The sequence below is a fragment of the Spea bombifrons genome, chromosome 9, assembly GCF_027358695.1.
Source record: "Spea bombifrons isolate aSpeBom1 chromosome 9, aSpeBom1.2.pri, whole genome shotgun sequence".
NCBI lineage: Eukaryota > Metazoa > Chordata > Amphibia > Anura > Pelobatidae > Spea > Spea bombifrons.
The window spans coordinates 17,900,688-17,918,561 of NC_071095.1; the positions used below are offsets into that span (position 1 = coordinate 17,900,688).

The following is a 17,874-nucleotide window of genomic DNA, read 5'->3' on the forward strand; positions in this document are numbered from 1 at the left end:
TGATTTCAGGTTATATTTTCAGTGACAATAAAATATTATGTCTAGCTGGTAGGGCCTGGGATGCATTTGATATTTTTCTGCAACTCCCCATATAGAGAATTGTAGCAGTGTTTCCATGTGCATTTATTGGGTAGTGGGACATCTAAATAACTTTGAGGGCATGGGACAGAAAAAAGGGAGAATGAGGAAATGGTTAAAGGAGTAAGAGAGGACAGAGGGACAGATGGTAGAGAGAGGAATGGACAAGACAAGGGCAAGTTGGGGACTTGACAGACCACCGGAGTAAGTGGGGCAGGAGGAGGTAGAGAAAGTAAGGCAAGTTCAAGGCTTATTTTGAGTGCAAACTCATCATTCTGTTCACAGTTTTGAAAATAAGGCTCAGCTATGAATTAGCAAATCGTCCATCTTGTTGATGTAACGCCCTATGTGTATAGCTAACTGCCCTTTTATATTGGACCCAAAGATACTTACTCTCCGTCTTTAATGTTGCATACACACTATGATGGGATCCCTCCTAAAAAAAAAACAAAAAAACTAACAAAATAGAAAAACACATTAAATCATGAGATTATAAAGTGGTTCAATGTACACAAATCTTCCTATTCTTGGCCAGCTGGGTGACTTGGAGCTACTGAGTTTCTTACAAGGACAGATAACGCGTCGGAGACAAAATTTCCTTTTTTTTGGTTGTTGCATTACTGGCTCCCTCGTGTTTCGCCAGATTGTTTTAGGCAACCCAGCAATGGGTTAAGCGCATTGGCCCTGGTGAAGAACTTCCACTTTCACAAACTGTGTTGTGGTTACAACTGGACTGTCCATGGCGTTTCTCAAGTACACAATCCATTCGGCGTTCAGTGCAGCTGCATGGTACAGAAGTTAAAGGAACTTTATTTTGCAGCCCTTGGAAGGAGTGTTCAGATGGCGGCTGTCCATGTCATAGTCACAAGTTGTGAATTTCATTACTTTGGAGTCTGGCCTGGGGTCACAGTGCGGGAAGGCGCTGGAAATCAGACGTCTTCGTTGCCATTATTTCGGCACCAATTACTGGAGAAATTAGCCGATTGATGCCAATGTTTAGGCTTCAGTCCAAACAGCTGATTAATATTGTGCTTTACCCTTTTAAAATAATTGCTTATTTTATTTCTGTTTTCATCCATTTCACATGCCAAATGGAATCACACAATAGACTTTCGTTCCAGAGGAATTATAACCATAATCTTATTCCCTTGATCCCACTCAGAACACAGTGAGCTAAACTAGATTAAAACCCTATATGTAATGGTTTCAAGTTACACTGTCCACCCACAGAGAATTGTTTGCTGACTGTAATAATGTACTCTTTCTCTTAATATTTAACCTCAGCAAAAAAAAGAGGTTCAGGCTGCGTTACCTGGTTGCCAAAGTGGGAATTTAGCCATAGTACATAGGTTATCACTGGCTTTGAGTGGTTTTGGTCATCTCTTTGGTCATTACTGGCTTTGAGTGGTTTTGGTCATCTCTTTTGTCATTACTGGCCTTGAGTGGTTTTGGTCATCTCTTTGGTCATTACTGGCCTTCAGTGGTTTTGGTCATCTCTTTGGTCATCACGGGCCTTGAGTGGTTTTGGCCATCTCTTTGGTCATCACGGGCCTTGAGTGGTTTTGGCCATCTCTTTGGTCATCACGGGCCTTCAGTGGTTTTGGCCATCTCTTTGGTCATCACTGGCCTTCAGTGGTTTTGGCCATCTCTTTGGTCATTACTGGCCTTGAGTGGTTTGTGTCTTCTCTTTGGTCATCACTGGCCTTGAGTGGTTTGTGTCATCTCTTTGGTCATCACTGGCCTTGAGTGGTTTGTGTCATCTCTTTGGTCATCACTGGCCTTGAGGGGTTTCAGTCCTCACTGGCCTTGAGCACTTTAAGGTAGAATCAGCATTGTGCTGGCAGGCCACCCTTCTCCATCCATAGACCCTAACGATGGGACGTCGGAGGTTAATTACCTGTACCTCCTGCATGACGTATAATGTTTGATATAACAGATGTTGTAGCGTTAATGACAGATGTGGGAAACGGGCCGTGCTACCATAATAAAAAATGTAAATTAATACAGCCGAAGAAGGGGCACATGCTAAAACCTGCAAAGTTTCAGCAATTGAGGCTATTTTTAGAGATGCGACGTGGATATTCGCTGATTACTCTACCTGCTGGGCGTAAGGGATCTTTTTTTTTGAAGCGGACTGAATAAAATCCTAAATCCTTGGAAACAGCCATAACAAATACACATCGGAGATTTCTTGCATGCTAAAGATTTCATATAGGACTAGATTCGTCTGGAAGGAGCATGCAGTAGGAAAATAGTCTTAACCCTTCCACTCTCAGGAACCCTGCCAGATATTTAAAGGAACGGTAAGCCTGAGCTTTAATGAATATGAAACCATAGTTTCCAGGGTTGATGCGCTCTATAATTTCTGATTTCTTCTTTTTTCCATATGGGTGTTTTCAGGCCAGATCATATGTTTTTAAATCCAGCTCTGCGATTGGCTTGTGAAATCAGCTGTGACCCTTCTGCATCCTTAAACCATATGTGATACATCTGTAGTCAATTACACCTTGACATGCCGCGTACAGCTTCTGCCTGGGTTTTATTGGCAGGGAGCTCTTTCTTTAACTATAAAATTACAAGGCAAAGCACACTAGGGACTGATTTCTACCTATCCTTGTCCTTATTATACCCCAAAGAATAACCCTTTATGAACCACTGTTTTTTTCCGGAATCAATTAGTTGGAAGACCCCGACTGTGCATTAGTTGTGAAGAAATGCACAGAGCGGCACATGTTCCGTATTCTGCCCCATAGTAAATAAAGATGATGTGGAATAAATATAACAGGAATGTATTACTCATAAGAGCCTGCAATCTAAAATAGAGGACTACCAATTTGAGAGCCTTATAAAATGTGTTATGTTTTTTTTTTTTATAAAAATACATTTGATCAACCCAACTGGTTTTCCCAGTCCATGTCTGAAACCACAGACGATAAATTCATTTATTAAATTTAAATTAATTAAAAATGAGTATGTTTAAAAGGTAAAGTAATTGGTTAGAATAATTAACCAGCGTCGTCTTTTAAAATATTAGGCACCGTCAATTTGCTGGAAAGCTCTTCCCTACATGTATAAGACCCACTTTATTCTATGCGGTATCTTTCAGAGAAACGCTAGTCTCTTCTGTTTTTGACTTCTTAACAAATCTGATAAGAGTTGTACAGAGTTGTATGTTTTGATTTTTCCAAAGCCACAGTAGGAACTTTGAAGCATTCTACGGGAGTAAAGTAAGGGAAACACTCAAAGTTCCTACAAAAGAATTCTGTATTTGTTACATTCAAAGGGCCCCAGCCTCTTAATCGCCGGACTTGGACCACAACACGAACTTAGCAGCCTCCGGAGATGTAGGGTTTGGAGCCTTGTTCTCCATGTTCCTTGCTTACATTTTAAAGAAGCTTATAAAAGACGTCCCTCAGGGCTGCAAGTCCTGACTTCCAACCACCTCAACAATCTCGCTCGACTCATAGCCAGAAGGCAGGGAGGTGTTACCGAGACTCCGCATGTAACTGTCAGCGTCTGTCAAAACAAAAACTGCTTGAATAAATCACACTTAACTCTCCCAGCACCGTGTCTCAGGCCTTGCACATGTCTTGATTATATTATAGTAAAAGAACCGCAATGTTCAATCATCTGAAGGACTATCCAAACTCTGAGGAGGCTGCAGGTCTTTGTAAGTTGTGCTAAAACAGTGATACCTTGTAACAGACTACGGAACATTAAAGAAAGCGTGTTATTCTAGATGGCCACTAAGAGCCACATCTGGTCACATCATCTCCAGCTACAGACTGTCCACACAGCGATGGTCCTAGAGTAATAGTAACATCTAAATCTCTGTGGTGGGCTTTCTAGTCCTGGCTTAGATATTTCTCTCATACTGTTACCTTTCTGCTAATGTTTTATACACCAGTTGTGTAGAAGATTCTTTCTTAGTAAAAACCTCTCGTTGATTAGACCGATCATTCCGTAGCCTCTGAGGAGAACCTCATTAAGACCATTTCGGAAATTTGCCCATAAGGGGTCACATAGGATTGGTAAAATATCTAGTTTGGTCATATAATATGGTCCATGGAATAACACCGAAGGGATTGTGGAGTAAATAATATTAATGACCATAAGACTGCTTGGCAACTCCCTAATATCACTATACATTATAAAGTGTGAACCCTGGTGAATATCTCCTACAGGAAGAGCCAAGCCGGCCCTGTATAATGCATAGATAATGGGAGATAATTCCTACTATCCTTGCCAATTTCACTTTTAGTTTCTACAAAGCCTTCTGAGGTGTAATCAGAGAGTTGAAATGCTCAACACCCAGTTTAGTGAATACATCCCAGTATCTTGCGGGGGGGCCCCTTCTCGTCTGTATATATATGAATTTGCAAACAAAAGCAGTAGAAATTGATAAGTTGGCCCGTTGAATCATTGTTTCTTCTCCGATACTGATAACAACTAAAATCCTTCAGGAGTCGTCTGGTTGGGCCCCGGAGCTAGATGTGAACTCTCGATAAACCCTTTGCGCAAATCCCACAAAATATATATAAAAAATGTATTACAAATGAAGATTTATTAAAGCTTATTGGCTTTAAACTAAATTATTTATTAACCTTAAAACAGTAGCTTTTCAAAGAATTTGGTAATAAAATACGGAGGCCTCTGGAAACTTGTGAGAGAGAATTGGGCAATTAAGTCTGGAGGCTGGAAGGAAACCTGTCGGTGACACGGTGCCAGCCCGATGTACGAGACAACAAAATCATATTCAGACGTGCAAAGCAAGACGGTACAAATTGTCTGCGGCAACTATCGAGACCACATGCGTTTTCTCCTGGTTTTTATTTCTCAAACTAGACCTCTGGTCTTATGATCTGCAGCCAGGGGACTGGTAACCTTCCAGCAAAAACTTTACTGTACTGAAAGACAATGGGATACTTCGCAGCAGCCAAAAGACTATCCAAGATAGTATCCAAAATGGGTACGTTTGGCTCATTAACCTGTTATACTATATGGAATAAGTTAAGAGTTCCGAGAATACTTATACAGTGTACAACATGAATTGTTCTACATTTTTGTACAATTGCCCCAAATATACCCCACGCCAATCACCCATACACCCCTTCTGCCAGGACAAATTCTACAACAGGGGCAGAATAATTCCACAAGGGTTGGAGAATCATTTGGCCATGATGGCTTTCAACGACATGTTTAGAAAGCGACTGATCCATCGCATACATCTATTCATGATAAAAGTAGGAAAGAACCTCCATACCACAGATTTGTGGCTCTTTTACACAGGGAAATATGATGGCAGTAGGACCGATATTGTTGAATACAGATGTTTGGAAACCAATTGTAATAATAATTTTCTCTACTTGGAGGCGTTTAGATGTTTCCACGAGTCTACTATTTTTTACTGCACCTTGTATAGTAATTGTTTTTTGTTTTTTTTTATTGAAGTGTTTCTTATGACCACCAGTCTTTACTATTGAGTTGGACAGAGCTAGGGGTGTAATAAGGGCCTAATCCTGGTACCCAGACCCCTTGGCTTATACCCCTGTGCTGAATTGTCTAATCCGTGCCAGGAGACAGCAAGTCTGCTTCGTTCGTACTGATGGCATTTCAATTCCAATGATTCTGTCTGCCATTGAAGTCTTTTAGATTTCGTATTATGTATATATCCAGGCCTGGCTTCCACACGTAGCTAAATTCACATAAACGTCTGTCGGTGAGAAGTCTTGGGCTTCACATCTAAAAAAATCAACCATGTAGAAATATCAGCTCTGTTTTAAGCTTTCCTCTGCTCTCGTTCCCTCTGCAGAGCCCGGGTTGCGATGGGATCCTGGGGTCTAACAGCACCCTGGACACTTGCGGGGTTTGTGGTGGTGATAGCTCAACCTGCAAGTTCATCACAGGGACCTTCAAAGAGACCAACGTCCCTATTGGCTACCATAAAATCCTAGAGATTCCCAAAGGAGCGACACAGATCAGTATCCGGGAGCTAACGTGGAGCCCCAATTACCTGGGTGAGTGGACCTTTAATTATCTCAGCAGGCTTTGTAAGAACCGACTGTAGCCATCTGCTTCAGACAATTATGACCAAGTTTAATTCTATTATATATATATATATATTAAAAAAACATTCCTACACAAAACTTTTAAAACGTTCTTAATTTGTACAGAAAGAACAAAAGCATGAGTGTGATCTCTACATTTTGTTTTAAGCTTTGAGGAGCAGAACAGGGAAATCTATCATCAACGGTAACTGGGCCATAGATCCACCAGGAAGATACGAGGCTGGGGGTACGGCTTTCACCTACACCCAGCCTGGACGGGAAGAACAGGAAGGGGAAAGCTTCCTCGCTGCAGGACCTACCACAGAAGCATTGGATGTATATGTAAGTACAGCTCCCATAAACACACGCACCTTATAGTCAGTAATCCAAAAGGACAAAAACCTAATCCCAGATAAACATTTTATCCAACAAATTACCATGTTTGCGAACATAGAAGGCATTTTTCACTATTACAGGTAAAAATTTGTCCCTGTTTGTCGCCCGCCTTGTGGTTAATGAATGGGCAACTATGGCTTTCCATTTAAACGTCGGAATGAAATAGTTATGGGTTGGCTACAAGTCAGGTCTGACCCCTTAATGGATACTCTACTTGTGTCATACGGTGTTCCATCAGACAAGAACACGTGAATTCAATTTCTGTCCCTCTGGCTAATGATGTCAATTCACTTTAACGTCTGTAATTTTGCTAGAGATTTGTCACGTTTTGTGAAGCGCACGAGCATCTAATAAACCTAACTAGCAATATTTCATACATTGTATACATTTAGATTTACCAAGTATTATGAGCTCTGGGAAAAGAAGGCCACTTGGGAAAGCCACAGTTTGAAAGTGGGGTTTTAGAGACAGTAGTCTTAGTCTTTATATGGAGGCCGCGCTTACTCATGAGTTTTTGACCTGTGTTCTAGTTGGTACGAATTCAGCGTCGCATTCATGACCTCATTGATTCATATCCTCTGACTCATGAACTAACCGAGCTTACGGAAAGTGTGACTTGTCCTACAAATAACCTCTCCCTATAAAGCCCTTTGTTCCCTGTTGGAAAAAAAACAGTGTGTGCACGCAAGCCCTGACACCAGGTGTGTACACAGATCTCTAAAGTCTATCACCATTCCATCTTTACCATCATCCATGATAGAAGGAGAAATACAATTGTAGAAAGGAATCTGATTATGGTCTTGGCTATTGTAACGATCATTCATTCCAATAATATTGTGTACTTTCCTTTTTTGTCTTCCATTATGTTGTCTATTATGTAAAGCCCCTGTAATAACACTGGGTTGTATATTACACGTGTCCAATTATTAGACCGTAATAATATGAATTCTGTTAGCGTGATGGAGACCCGCAGCTAAATTACATGCCAATGGTGGCATTGTTTTTAATGGATTTTGTATCCTCCATAGATGATATTTCAACAGGACAACCCTGGAGTCTCCTTTCAATTTTTCATTTCCAACCCACCCAGCCTGGATAATGCTGCCGCTGCCCCCAACCCACCAAAGCAGGAATATGGTGAGAACCTACCCAAGACGAATGTTGGAGAAACCAAAATGTGTTCTCCGAATATTCTGATTATTACTGTGTTGCATTTGGGTTATTGCTTACTTTCAAACGCAACACTAATGTTTTGTAACAAAATATTTTCTCAGGGTCTTTAAGGTCAGTCCCTGCCAGCGATGCTCTTCCGGTCCCAAGCTCCAGAATTCATCCGGTAGAAGACAGACTTCCAGTATCTCCACCTCAAGCAAGGCCACCACCGCCGCCAAGACCGGCCGGTACCCTACAACGTAACATTCGGATCCCCCCGTTACCTCCACCCCCAGTTCATTACTGGCCAGAACAGCCACAGTTCTTCTGGAAAAGAGTGGGGAACACACCATGCTCTGTTACCTGTGGGAAAGGTGAGAGGGTCCTCTACATGGAACAATTATCAATGAACAACTAGAATAAAGCCTTAGGTGGTATGTTGCTCCATCAAACATAGAACAACTGTCTACCTACAAGGGTTGGCATGAGTTGAGTCCAAACGTTATCCGGATGATTACAAGAGGGTCCTCTTGTTTTTTCCTAACCTATACTAAGAGTTGTTATAGTCTTCGATCCAAGGAAACATATGTCTGATAATCTAATGTATGTCCTACAAACAGATTTTGTGTCCTTTTGCATAACACCCTTACATATTGTCTGTACTTTGTCTGTTCCGTACTCCAGGCTCTTGGTACCCCATCTTCCAGTGCGTCTCCAGGAGCACCCTAGAAGAGGTCGGGGAGGAAGAGTGTGATACTTCCAGCAAGCCGTTCCCCCAAGAGGAGGCTTGCAATACCCAGCCGTGCCCTGCCTTGTAAGCACAGACATTTTGTCATATTGGACAAATCCATCCCAATGTGTTGTAGTAATATGTACCCTATGTAGTTACTTGCTTAGCACAGAAACGGTTGTCGGGACAGTAAAACCAATTAGCTATTTTCTAAAGGAGAAGTGATCTAATCTTTCTAAAGAATCTAAACGTTTGGTACTCAGTCTGGCCTCTAATTGTGATGAATTCTTATGGCACCCAGACCGTTATGTTGGCCTTCTTAGGAACATTAGGTGTTTGCGCATTCTAGAGCAGGAACCGTGTTTCAACAACTCCCTCTAGTGTTCTATTTAATACTTGGTTACTATACACAAGATACCCAAACACTGCTGGTATTAATTATGATGCTAGTTAGGGAAGTTCATGATGGTCCAGTAAGTATCGTATGGGATTTCTCATCGCCTGCTTGCGTATGAAAGCTCAGACTGGGCACCTTTGGTAAGAAGAACAGTTTTAATGTTTCCTCTTCCTACCCCCAGCTGGGATGTGGGTAACTGGTCAGTCTGCAGCCGGACGTGCGGCAGCGGTATACAGCATCGACAGGTCCTTTGCCGGCAGATGTACGCCAACAGAACCACCATGGTTCACCCCCAGAGATGCAGCCATCTGGCGAAACCCAACGTCACCCAGACTTGCCAGCTACGCATCTGCAGCCACTGGGAGGTTCAGAGCAACTGGACTGCGGTAAGCAATGAGCAAATGTTTTCATGGGATTAAACCTTCAGATGAAGCAGATCGGCCAGCGTGCCCTTGCTTAACATACTTTGGGTTTCCTTTCCCGTGACCAGTGCTTTGTTTGTACTTTTGGATACAGTGTTCGGTCATGTGCGGCATCGGTCAGAAAACCCGGCACGTGAGATGCATCAGTAACCAAGGAGATATCGTGAGCGAGGGAGAATGCAGTAACCGCTTGCGTCCTAGGACCAACGAGGTCTGTGACATGGGTCCATGTGTCCGCAGCTGGTTCCACAATGACTGGAGCTCCTCGGTACGTACCCAAAACATTAAGGGCCCTTCCTGTCCCTTGATTTTCACGCTTGCTTTAAATTCTAATAAAACGGTGAATTGGTTGTTTTTACACATTGTCTTGGAAGTTCTTTCAGGGGACTCTCCTCTCCCACTTTGACCTTACCCATTGGCCTGTCAGTCGACACCTTTCGAGTAGAGATAGAAAAATGTACACAACCGATGGAGTGTAGGTTGTTGTTATTTGTCCTTTTTGTGTACCCTTGACACATGCTGCGATTGTTACAGTGTTCTGCGGAGTGCGGGCCGGGAATCCAGCGCCGCAGTGTCCTCTGCCTCTCCAGTTCCGCCACCGATGAGTCGCGAGAGGTCTGTACGGGAACCAAACCTTCCGACATGCGCGTATGTAACAGCGGACCCTGCAAGCGAATCGTGCATTGGTATACCGGACCCTGGTCACAGGTAGGTACCAAGTAGTATTTCTTTAGAACTTTTAAGATGAAGTGTATTTACGGGTAAAATGATCTCCAACATAATTTATGCTCAGCCCCCTAATGCTGTAAAGTATATATATATATTGAAAACCAATATGGGATTCCATAAGGACACTTTATATAAATTGGTAGGGTCCATCCGACTAACGCAGCAGTATAGAATGCAATTTATATAGAATGTAATATACATAAAGGGGCAGAATGTTCCCTAATGTTTCAGGGGGCTGTTTTCCCGTAGTGTTCTGCGGATTGCGACGAGGGGTCCCAGAGACGTGATGTGATTTGTGTGAGTAAGCAGGGAGCAGAATTCAACATCACAGACCCGTCCGAGTGTTCCCACCTGGAAAAGCCACCCTCCCTCCAGTCCTGCAACGGCGGACCATGCGGCTCCCGATGGTTCACCACGCCTTGGAGCACGGTGAGTGTCCCCCACGTGGACAAGATAAACAGCTTGATCGGGATCTCTTAACCTTTACTATCACCGGGGGACAATAAGGAATTGGATCATAAAGGGATCCCTAATCACGTTTATTTTGGATTATTACTATTTAAATCCCCTCTGTTATTTCCTGTTGTGTTTATGTGGCGGTTGCCATCTTACCGCCCCAACTTACCCTCAGCCTGGGGCAGGACACCTATGTGTCTTCACTGGCAGATCAGGGGAAATGGCTACTCCTTAAGAAGAGCTGGGAAATATTAATCTGAATAATTCAAACGTGGGACATTTATTAAAAATAATAAGAGAAATGACAGGTGGCTTTAAGTGGTGAAACGCGTGGTGGTTTGAACTCTGATGTAGCAGTTCCCATCGCCTTAATGCTCCAACGCATTAGACAAGCCGAGAGCCTTCAGCCTTTCATGAACTGCAACTCCCATTAACATTCAGCAGCCTGAGGTTTTACAGCTGTTCCCGAACTGTAAATCCTTAGAGGATCATGAGAATTCCATCACGACGTTCACCAAGAATCAGACTGCTCGCGAGGAAGGGGCAGAAACTCTGTTTTTTGTTCTGTGGGAATTTTTGCGTCTGTGCTGCCACTGTTCTGCTTTTTTCACACATTTTGCCAACGCGTGCTACTGAGACAAGATGACACGCAAAGAATTATCTGCAAAAAAATATATTTTTCACTTGTTTTTTTGCGGTGACGCCTATCACCTTCCTCCATCTATACCAGTGATAGGTTAGAGGGATGATCGATGCCCTGTTACTCTATAACGCTGACATTAACTCTTTCTCTGCTTGTCTCACCTTCAGTGTTCCCAGTCATGTCTCGGAGGCTTTCAGACAAGAGAGGTTCGGTGTCTGGCAGCCGACAACAGCTACAGTCACCTCTGTGACCTGGATACCAAGCCAGACGATAAGAGAGTGTGTAACACGCATCCCTGCTCCGCCGAACTAGGTGAGGAGAGCGCCGATACCAGCCGGGACTCAACCTCTATTGTAGTGCAGTCCTCTCCAGCAACAACGAGGTTAATAACCATAGACAAATATTGTGTGCAGTGAAAAATAAGCCGTTTATGGCCAAATATTAACTACTAATAAACAAAAGTACTAACGGTTTTTGTATTATCCTTTGGAAGCTGGGTGGCTGAAAAGTAAAGCCCCTTTTAATGATAGCCGGAGATGGACACTCTGGGTATCTGGCTAGGGCTTGTCTGTCACATATTGGTCCTTTAATAATAACCCCTAGCCAGATGCCCATGGTGCCCATCTCAGACACTTAATGGTCCTTTAACAAAAGCCTTTTACTTAGACATTCCCTACCACCCGATTATAACTACCAGTTGTGCTCAAAGACCATCCTGAGCCTCCCAAACTAACTTATTAAATAGTATAATGTTACTATTATACCCTCCTCCTATAAATCAGTGTCAAGTTTCAGCCCTGGGCCGAGCCAAGCACATCTGAAAAACCACAAGGCCGTTCGCTTTATAAAGTCCTATCCAACAAACGTAAAGGGACTTTATAGAAAGGAGCGAGCATGGAAAGGATACGGATTTAGTGCATTACCACCTAAAGCCCCCGGTGGCCTTATCTGGAACTGCACCAAAACAAAGCTTTAGTGGCACAGTTTCTCCTTGCCATCTTCATGAACTTTGTTAAAACTCCTGATGTGTTTTTAAGTCTGCCTGTGTGTGTTTAAGACGTCGTCATAACATTTTGGTCACTCAAGAATATTGTTTATTATTTGTATCTTTCTTTACCAGATGAGAACTGCCGGGATCGGTATCACAACTGCGCGGTGGTGGTACAGGCTCGGCTCTGCGTCTACGCCTATTACAAGCAGGCCTGCTGCTCCTCGTGCTCCCACTCCCTGCAGCGGACGGCAGACAGCCGATAGGAATCCTACAGCCCCCTCACCAGATGTGTATATTTTATATACTCAGATGATACAGTATTTATTTCACCTCTCTGGTGCCATCGCGGCACGCGGTCTCTTTTATTTGCAAACACAATATCCTCGTGAGCCCTGCCAGTCGCGGAGAGGCGTTAGAAAGACTCAAATGTATATTTGCTTTTAAAGTGGGCCTGGCAGGTCACAGCTCGGGGTAAAAACAGGTGAATGTTGCCCCGAATCTTCTACGGTGCTAAATAACAGAACATATTTAACCCTTCATGTTTCACTGTGATGTACGCAACAGATCGTGACATATATAGTCAAGTAAGCCTTGCGTGAAATAAGGTATTATGTTATAGGAAACGCATATTAAATACATTGCCAGAAATATTCTGCTAGGGGTGAAAAGATGTCGGATTCCAGCCAAACCTTGTTTCAACCAGGACTGGCTTTTGAGCCGTGGGGCACCCTTGGGCTGGAATGGCACTTCGGCTACTGGGGTATATAGTCCCTATAATGCATCACAGAATCAAAGTACCTGTGAATACAAGTTAAGGGCAATTAAGAAACATCTACCTCGCCCCAAGCACATCGGGTCTACAGCAACTATCTGGACCAGGGCTTCCCTTCTACCGGAAAAATTCCTTTAGGCCAGGAATGGTAACCTCCGGCACTCCAGCTGGCATTATCTGCAGTGTCCAACGACCAAAGTCTTGGCCCACGGGGCCATTTTTTGTTCTTGATATGGATGTTGGATAATTCAGATTCGTAGCAATATGTTTCTGGCAAAGTATTCTGTGCGCTCTTGAATTTTATCAGAAACTCGCAGCCCGCAAAGTTACTTTAACTCCACTGCAGGTCAACAAAACTTTGAAACCTATGATGGCCTAAACTTTCCACTTTCTGCGTTTGTCGTGTTCGTACGTAACCTCAGGCTCTTATAAGAACCTATACACCATTGTGTGTAAAGGTATTTACCCTGTCTGGTTTTCTACCCTGTTGCATATTTTTGGTACTTAAGGTTATTTTTGGGCTAAGAAACAAGATATATTCACGGTTCTTCAAAGACATAATGTAAATTATTTATTGAAGAAACCTATGGAACACCCCATGCCCCGGGGTCAAAAAGTAAATGTCCCTTGACTCAAAGCCTGCTCATGCCACCTTTCGTAGCAATAACTGCGATCAAACACTTCCGGTGGTTATTGATTGAACTTAAAACTACATTAAAGAATTTTGGACATCCCCTCCATAAAAGAACCGCGGATATGGGTTTTCGAGCATCAGTTGCTTTTTTATTTCACGTCGTGCAGCAACATCTCAATGCGCTTTAGGTCTAGACTTTGATCGAGACATTCCAAAACTTTAAGTTAATTGTTCTTTAGCCGTTATGGTGTAGACTTGCTTGGGTGTTTCCTATTATTGTTTCCCTGTATGACCCGGTTGTGCTTCAGGTGATGGATGGATTGCCTGGCGTTCTACTGTAGAATTCTTTAAATGATGGAAGGTTGTCCAGATCCTACAACCTACCAAACCAAGACGCTGCCAGCAGCAGGTGATTTAATGTGGAATTCCATTTATCCTTTTTCCCAGACATAATTGGGCCCCAAATAACTCATGTTCTTCTTAGACAGTAGTGGCTTTCTGCTACCATGTTTGCCCAGTGTCCTTATGATGGTGGGGTCATGAACACTGACTTTCGCTCAGGCAAGAAAGGCCCAAAGATCCTTTGAAGTGGTTCTAGGGTCTTTGTGACTTCCCAGATGATCTTAGGTGATGCTTTCTGGCTTAGGTAGGATGGTCACTCCTGTCCCCAACCTTATTCATTAGGTCTATGTGGACACCGAGCTCTAGAAGTGGCCTCAAGTCTTCAGTAATATCTTTGAAACGTTGTGTGTGGATAGCTTCTATGGGATGGCAAGGGCTAAAGCTAGGTTTATATTGTTTGTAATGTTTAGGAAGGTCTTGAAACGCCTTTAATAATCCCTTTCATTGGGAAAACAATAGCTTTAATTCACAAATGTATTTACCCAGCACATCAAATATACACCAAACTTTCTTCTGACTTCATCGTTATATTACTACAACCCACAAGATTATCAGACCAAAATCAAGGAGAGAAATACCCAACAAAGCAGAACATCAGATGGGGCGAGTACTTTTTCACGTAACTCTATCTCATTTATATGTGTATCGTTCCCTTATAGTGTGGCTAAGACGCCTTGCTCTAAATAAACTGCCTAGATGGAACACGAGCCGGCCCCCGATTCTCAGATATTCACCATATGCTGTCAGTGTTTTCTCTGCTTTGACCAATACCTCAAGCCCGGCTCGGCTAGTACATGGTGCACTGGAAAACTGACCGTAACTCGGGCCACCCATCTTTTAATACAAATAATTGACTTACAAACATTTTTATCCAGAAAACACCTGGTTTTTAATTTTTTTTACATGGTGCTGGTCATTGCCTATTGGTAGCGTCTCTGCAGTATGGAGGAAGCGTAAGCTTCATTAAGGAATTCCTTTACTTCTGCGGAGAGTTCCCATGTAGGGTTATTGTATCAAGATGGTGCTTTCTATGGTAAGATGGGATTTTGTGAGTTTAGGATATGACCCTTAAGCTTAGGAGCAAAGAATCTTGCATTGTGATTTAGTCTAAACAGCCGGAATTGGTGCAGTCCCTATGGAAACCAACGACACCACTTTCTACAGCTTTGCACGTCGTTCGATCTTTTTTTTGCTTTCTATCTGACACCCTGGCGGTGGCAGATGCTTTCTGGAGCACATTGCTTCATTTACAGTTGCAAGATATTAGAGCTTGCCATGAATTAACAAACCTAACAACTTATTTCACTTTCTCTGTTAGCTCATATGCATGGGATGGGATGGGGGGGCTAATGGCCCAGTTGTTTTAAAGAATGCTTTTGAGCCCCAAACAATATTTGGTAACATAGGAAATCATGTTGCGCTGCAGTTTTATTTCAGTCTCACAAAATCATTACGTTTAACAAAAAGGAAATAAAAATGTATTTGTAAGCTTTGTCCAGAGACCTAAAAAAGGATATATTTCAACTGTTCTATATCTTGTTGGTTTAATTGTAAATCTTAATTTATTTTTTAAGAATGAAGATTTTATCATGTTTTCTTTTTTTTCGTAAAGAGATTGTTAAAAAAAATATATATATATTATTAAACTTCTTTTTTGGAATATTCCCGGTTTGAGTTTCTTTATGTCGCAGGGAGATGGGTACAAATATGGCTGCACATAATCGACTGTGCTGGTGTTCAGGGCCGAGCTGGAGATGATGAACATACCTGGGAGCTATTTGGGTTTTCGCCTGTTGCGTTGGGCATGCCCCACTCCCCACTCACTTGGGGAGTATGTCCCGCGACACAGTGACTTACCCACTTTACCTAATGCATCATTTGTCTTAATCCATCAGTTCCAGTCTTGCCAGACCATTTGAATGCAGGGACTGTAAATCTGAAATTGATGGCTCTTTCACAAAGTTGTAGTACTGTAATATGACCACTAGGGGACACACCGAATCAAAACATTTACAATGTGAAAGCACCAGCGGTTTTACTACAGTAAACGACAATATTTATAACAAAGAACAAAACAAGGTTATGAATTTTATAAAAACAAAATCCAATCAATTCCTGCAAATGACTCGAGTAACATCTGCTTTACGAAACAAGAAAGAGCAGACTTATCACAACGTGCCTTCGCCCAGACGTCCAACGTAAAGGGTTAATATATTACAGGTGACTAGATATATATTTATTTTTTTAAATGTTTTTTTTTACTCTGGGTATGTTACTGTGTGTGTTTTGGTACGTTATTGCAAGTGTTTGAATGTGTAGATATGTTAGTTTGTGTAGGTGTATGTTTGGGTGTGTTAGTGTGTGTATTTTGGGTTTGTTATGAGAAGTATTTGAGTGTGTAAGTATGTTATTGTGTATGGGTGTGTGTTTGGATATGTTAGTGTGAGAATTTGAGTATGATAGTGTGTATGTTTGGGTATGTTATTGCACGTGTTTGAGTGTGTATGTTTTAATCTGCGTGTTTGTTTATGTTAGTGCGTGTGTGTTTGGGCATGTCATTGAAAGTGTGTTAGTGTGTATCGGTGTGTTTGGGTATGTTGGTGTGTGTGTAGGTATATTGGTGTGTATGGATGTGTGTTTGGGAAAGTTAGTGTGAGTATTTGTCTGTGTATGTTACTGTGTGTTTGGGTATGTTATTACAAGTGTTTGAATGTAAAAGGTATGTTAGTGTGTATGGGTGTGTATTTGGGTATGCGCGTGTGTGTTTGTCTGGGTATGTCAGTGTGTATGTTTGGGTATGTTTTTGCAAGGATGTGAGTGTGTAGGTATGATTGTGTGTATTGGTGGGTGTTTGGGTATGTTAGTGTGTGTGTTTGTCTGGATATGTGACTGTGTCTGTTTGTCAGGGTATGTTTCTGTGTGTGTTTGGGTATGTTAGTGTGTATGGGTGGGTGTGAGTGCCCCTCTCCAGGTCAGGCTCTGGATCTGCCAAGCTTGGCGTGTCAGTTGTCTTAGATGGTGCCTTCAATACCTTGTAGTAGTAAATGTGTTTGGGTGTTTAATGGCAGCTCCTGTGGGTGTTCAGTGACAGGTCCCGCTGGCGCGCAATGACCTTCGTAGTGGCAGAAGATTGTGATCTACAATGTTCATTATGCAGTTTCCAGTTCATTGAAGAAATGTAGACATGCAACAAATGAGAACTCCGATAGAAAGTTGGTTGGCTTATGGGCTAATGAGATGATTCTTAAAATACAGCACATTTATATGCCTTGTTGATTGAATAAGTGGTGGTTTCTTTTATGTGATGGGTCCACTAGCGGTCCAAGTGCCTTATCTCAGCATATCCAAGCAGCATGTACCAATCTGTGCACGTTTCTAACATATCGTATGGCTCGCAAAGATGATTTTAAAAATCATCTCTCGTTGTAGAATGGTTACCTGATCTGCCCTTGGTATGTCTTACTAAAACCTTCATTCCAGGTTCCTCTTGGAATTCACCCAAGACTCTTCACTGTTTAATTGTAGACTTGTTTAAAGTTCAATAGGTAAGTATTTCTATTTTAATATTTAAAGTATGTAAGCAATCCCCCTGCCATCAAATGCCTCAAAGATGTTTGCATTGTCCTTATAGACATACTCAAAGAACAGATACGGTCAACTAGAACGCAAGGTCAATAGTTACCCTAGAGATTATTAAATCACAATAGAAACCACTAAATGTTGCTGAGATACCTACAAACATATATGAGAAGATGTCAAATAAGACACAGAAGCTATTTTTTTGCTGATGGTAAAACATCAATTCTGGTTGTTTCAGAAAGTCCCCCAACATTCTCTGACATTTGTCATGAAAGTCCCTTGAATTACAAGATATAGACTTAATCTGGAACATGTTCGAAACCAGAATTAAAGCAGATTTAAACATCTTAATCATGACCACCAACAGGGGATTTCTCCTAATGAAAAATGTACTTTCAATGTTTAACCAAAATGTTAAATTTTTTTTTATTTTGACTAATTTTTGT

General features: G+C 42.1%; 1 protein-coding gene across 1 annotated transcript in view; it reads left to right on the forward strand.

Moving 5' to 3' along the window:
• Nucleotides 1–12,707, forward strand: part of ADAMTSL4 (ADAMTS like 4) — a 32,389-nt gene extending 19,682 nt beyond the window's left edge. The window contains exons 4-14 of the mRNA XM_053475300.1: nucleotides 5,891–6,095; nucleotides 6,295–6,467; nucleotides 7,550–7,658; nucleotides 7,796–8,047; nucleotides 8,358–8,487; nucleotides 8,982–9,186; nucleotides 9,317–9,490; nucleotides 9,757–9,930; nucleotides 10,201–10,380; nucleotides 11,218–11,362; nucleotides 12,171–12,707. Coding sequence (XP_053331275.1) covers nucleotides 5,891–6,095; nucleotides 6,295–6,467; nucleotides 7,550–7,658; nucleotides 7,796–8,047; nucleotides 8,358–8,487; nucleotides 8,982–9,186; nucleotides 9,317–9,490; nucleotides 9,757–9,930; nucleotides 10,201–10,380; nucleotides 11,218–11,362; nucleotides 12,171–12,304 — 1,881 coding nt within the window. The 3' untranslated portion in view covers nucleotides 12,305–12,707. The remainder of the gene's footprint in view (nucleotides 1–5,890; nucleotides 6,096–6,294; nucleotides 6,468–7,549; nucleotides 7,659–7,795; nucleotides 8,048–8,357; nucleotides 8,488–8,981; nucleotides 9,187–9,316; nucleotides 9,491–9,756; nucleotides 9,931–10,200; nucleotides 10,381–11,217; nucleotides 11,363–12,170) is intronic.
• The last annotated feature ends 5,167 nt before the right edge of the window (nucleotides 12,708–17,874 follow it).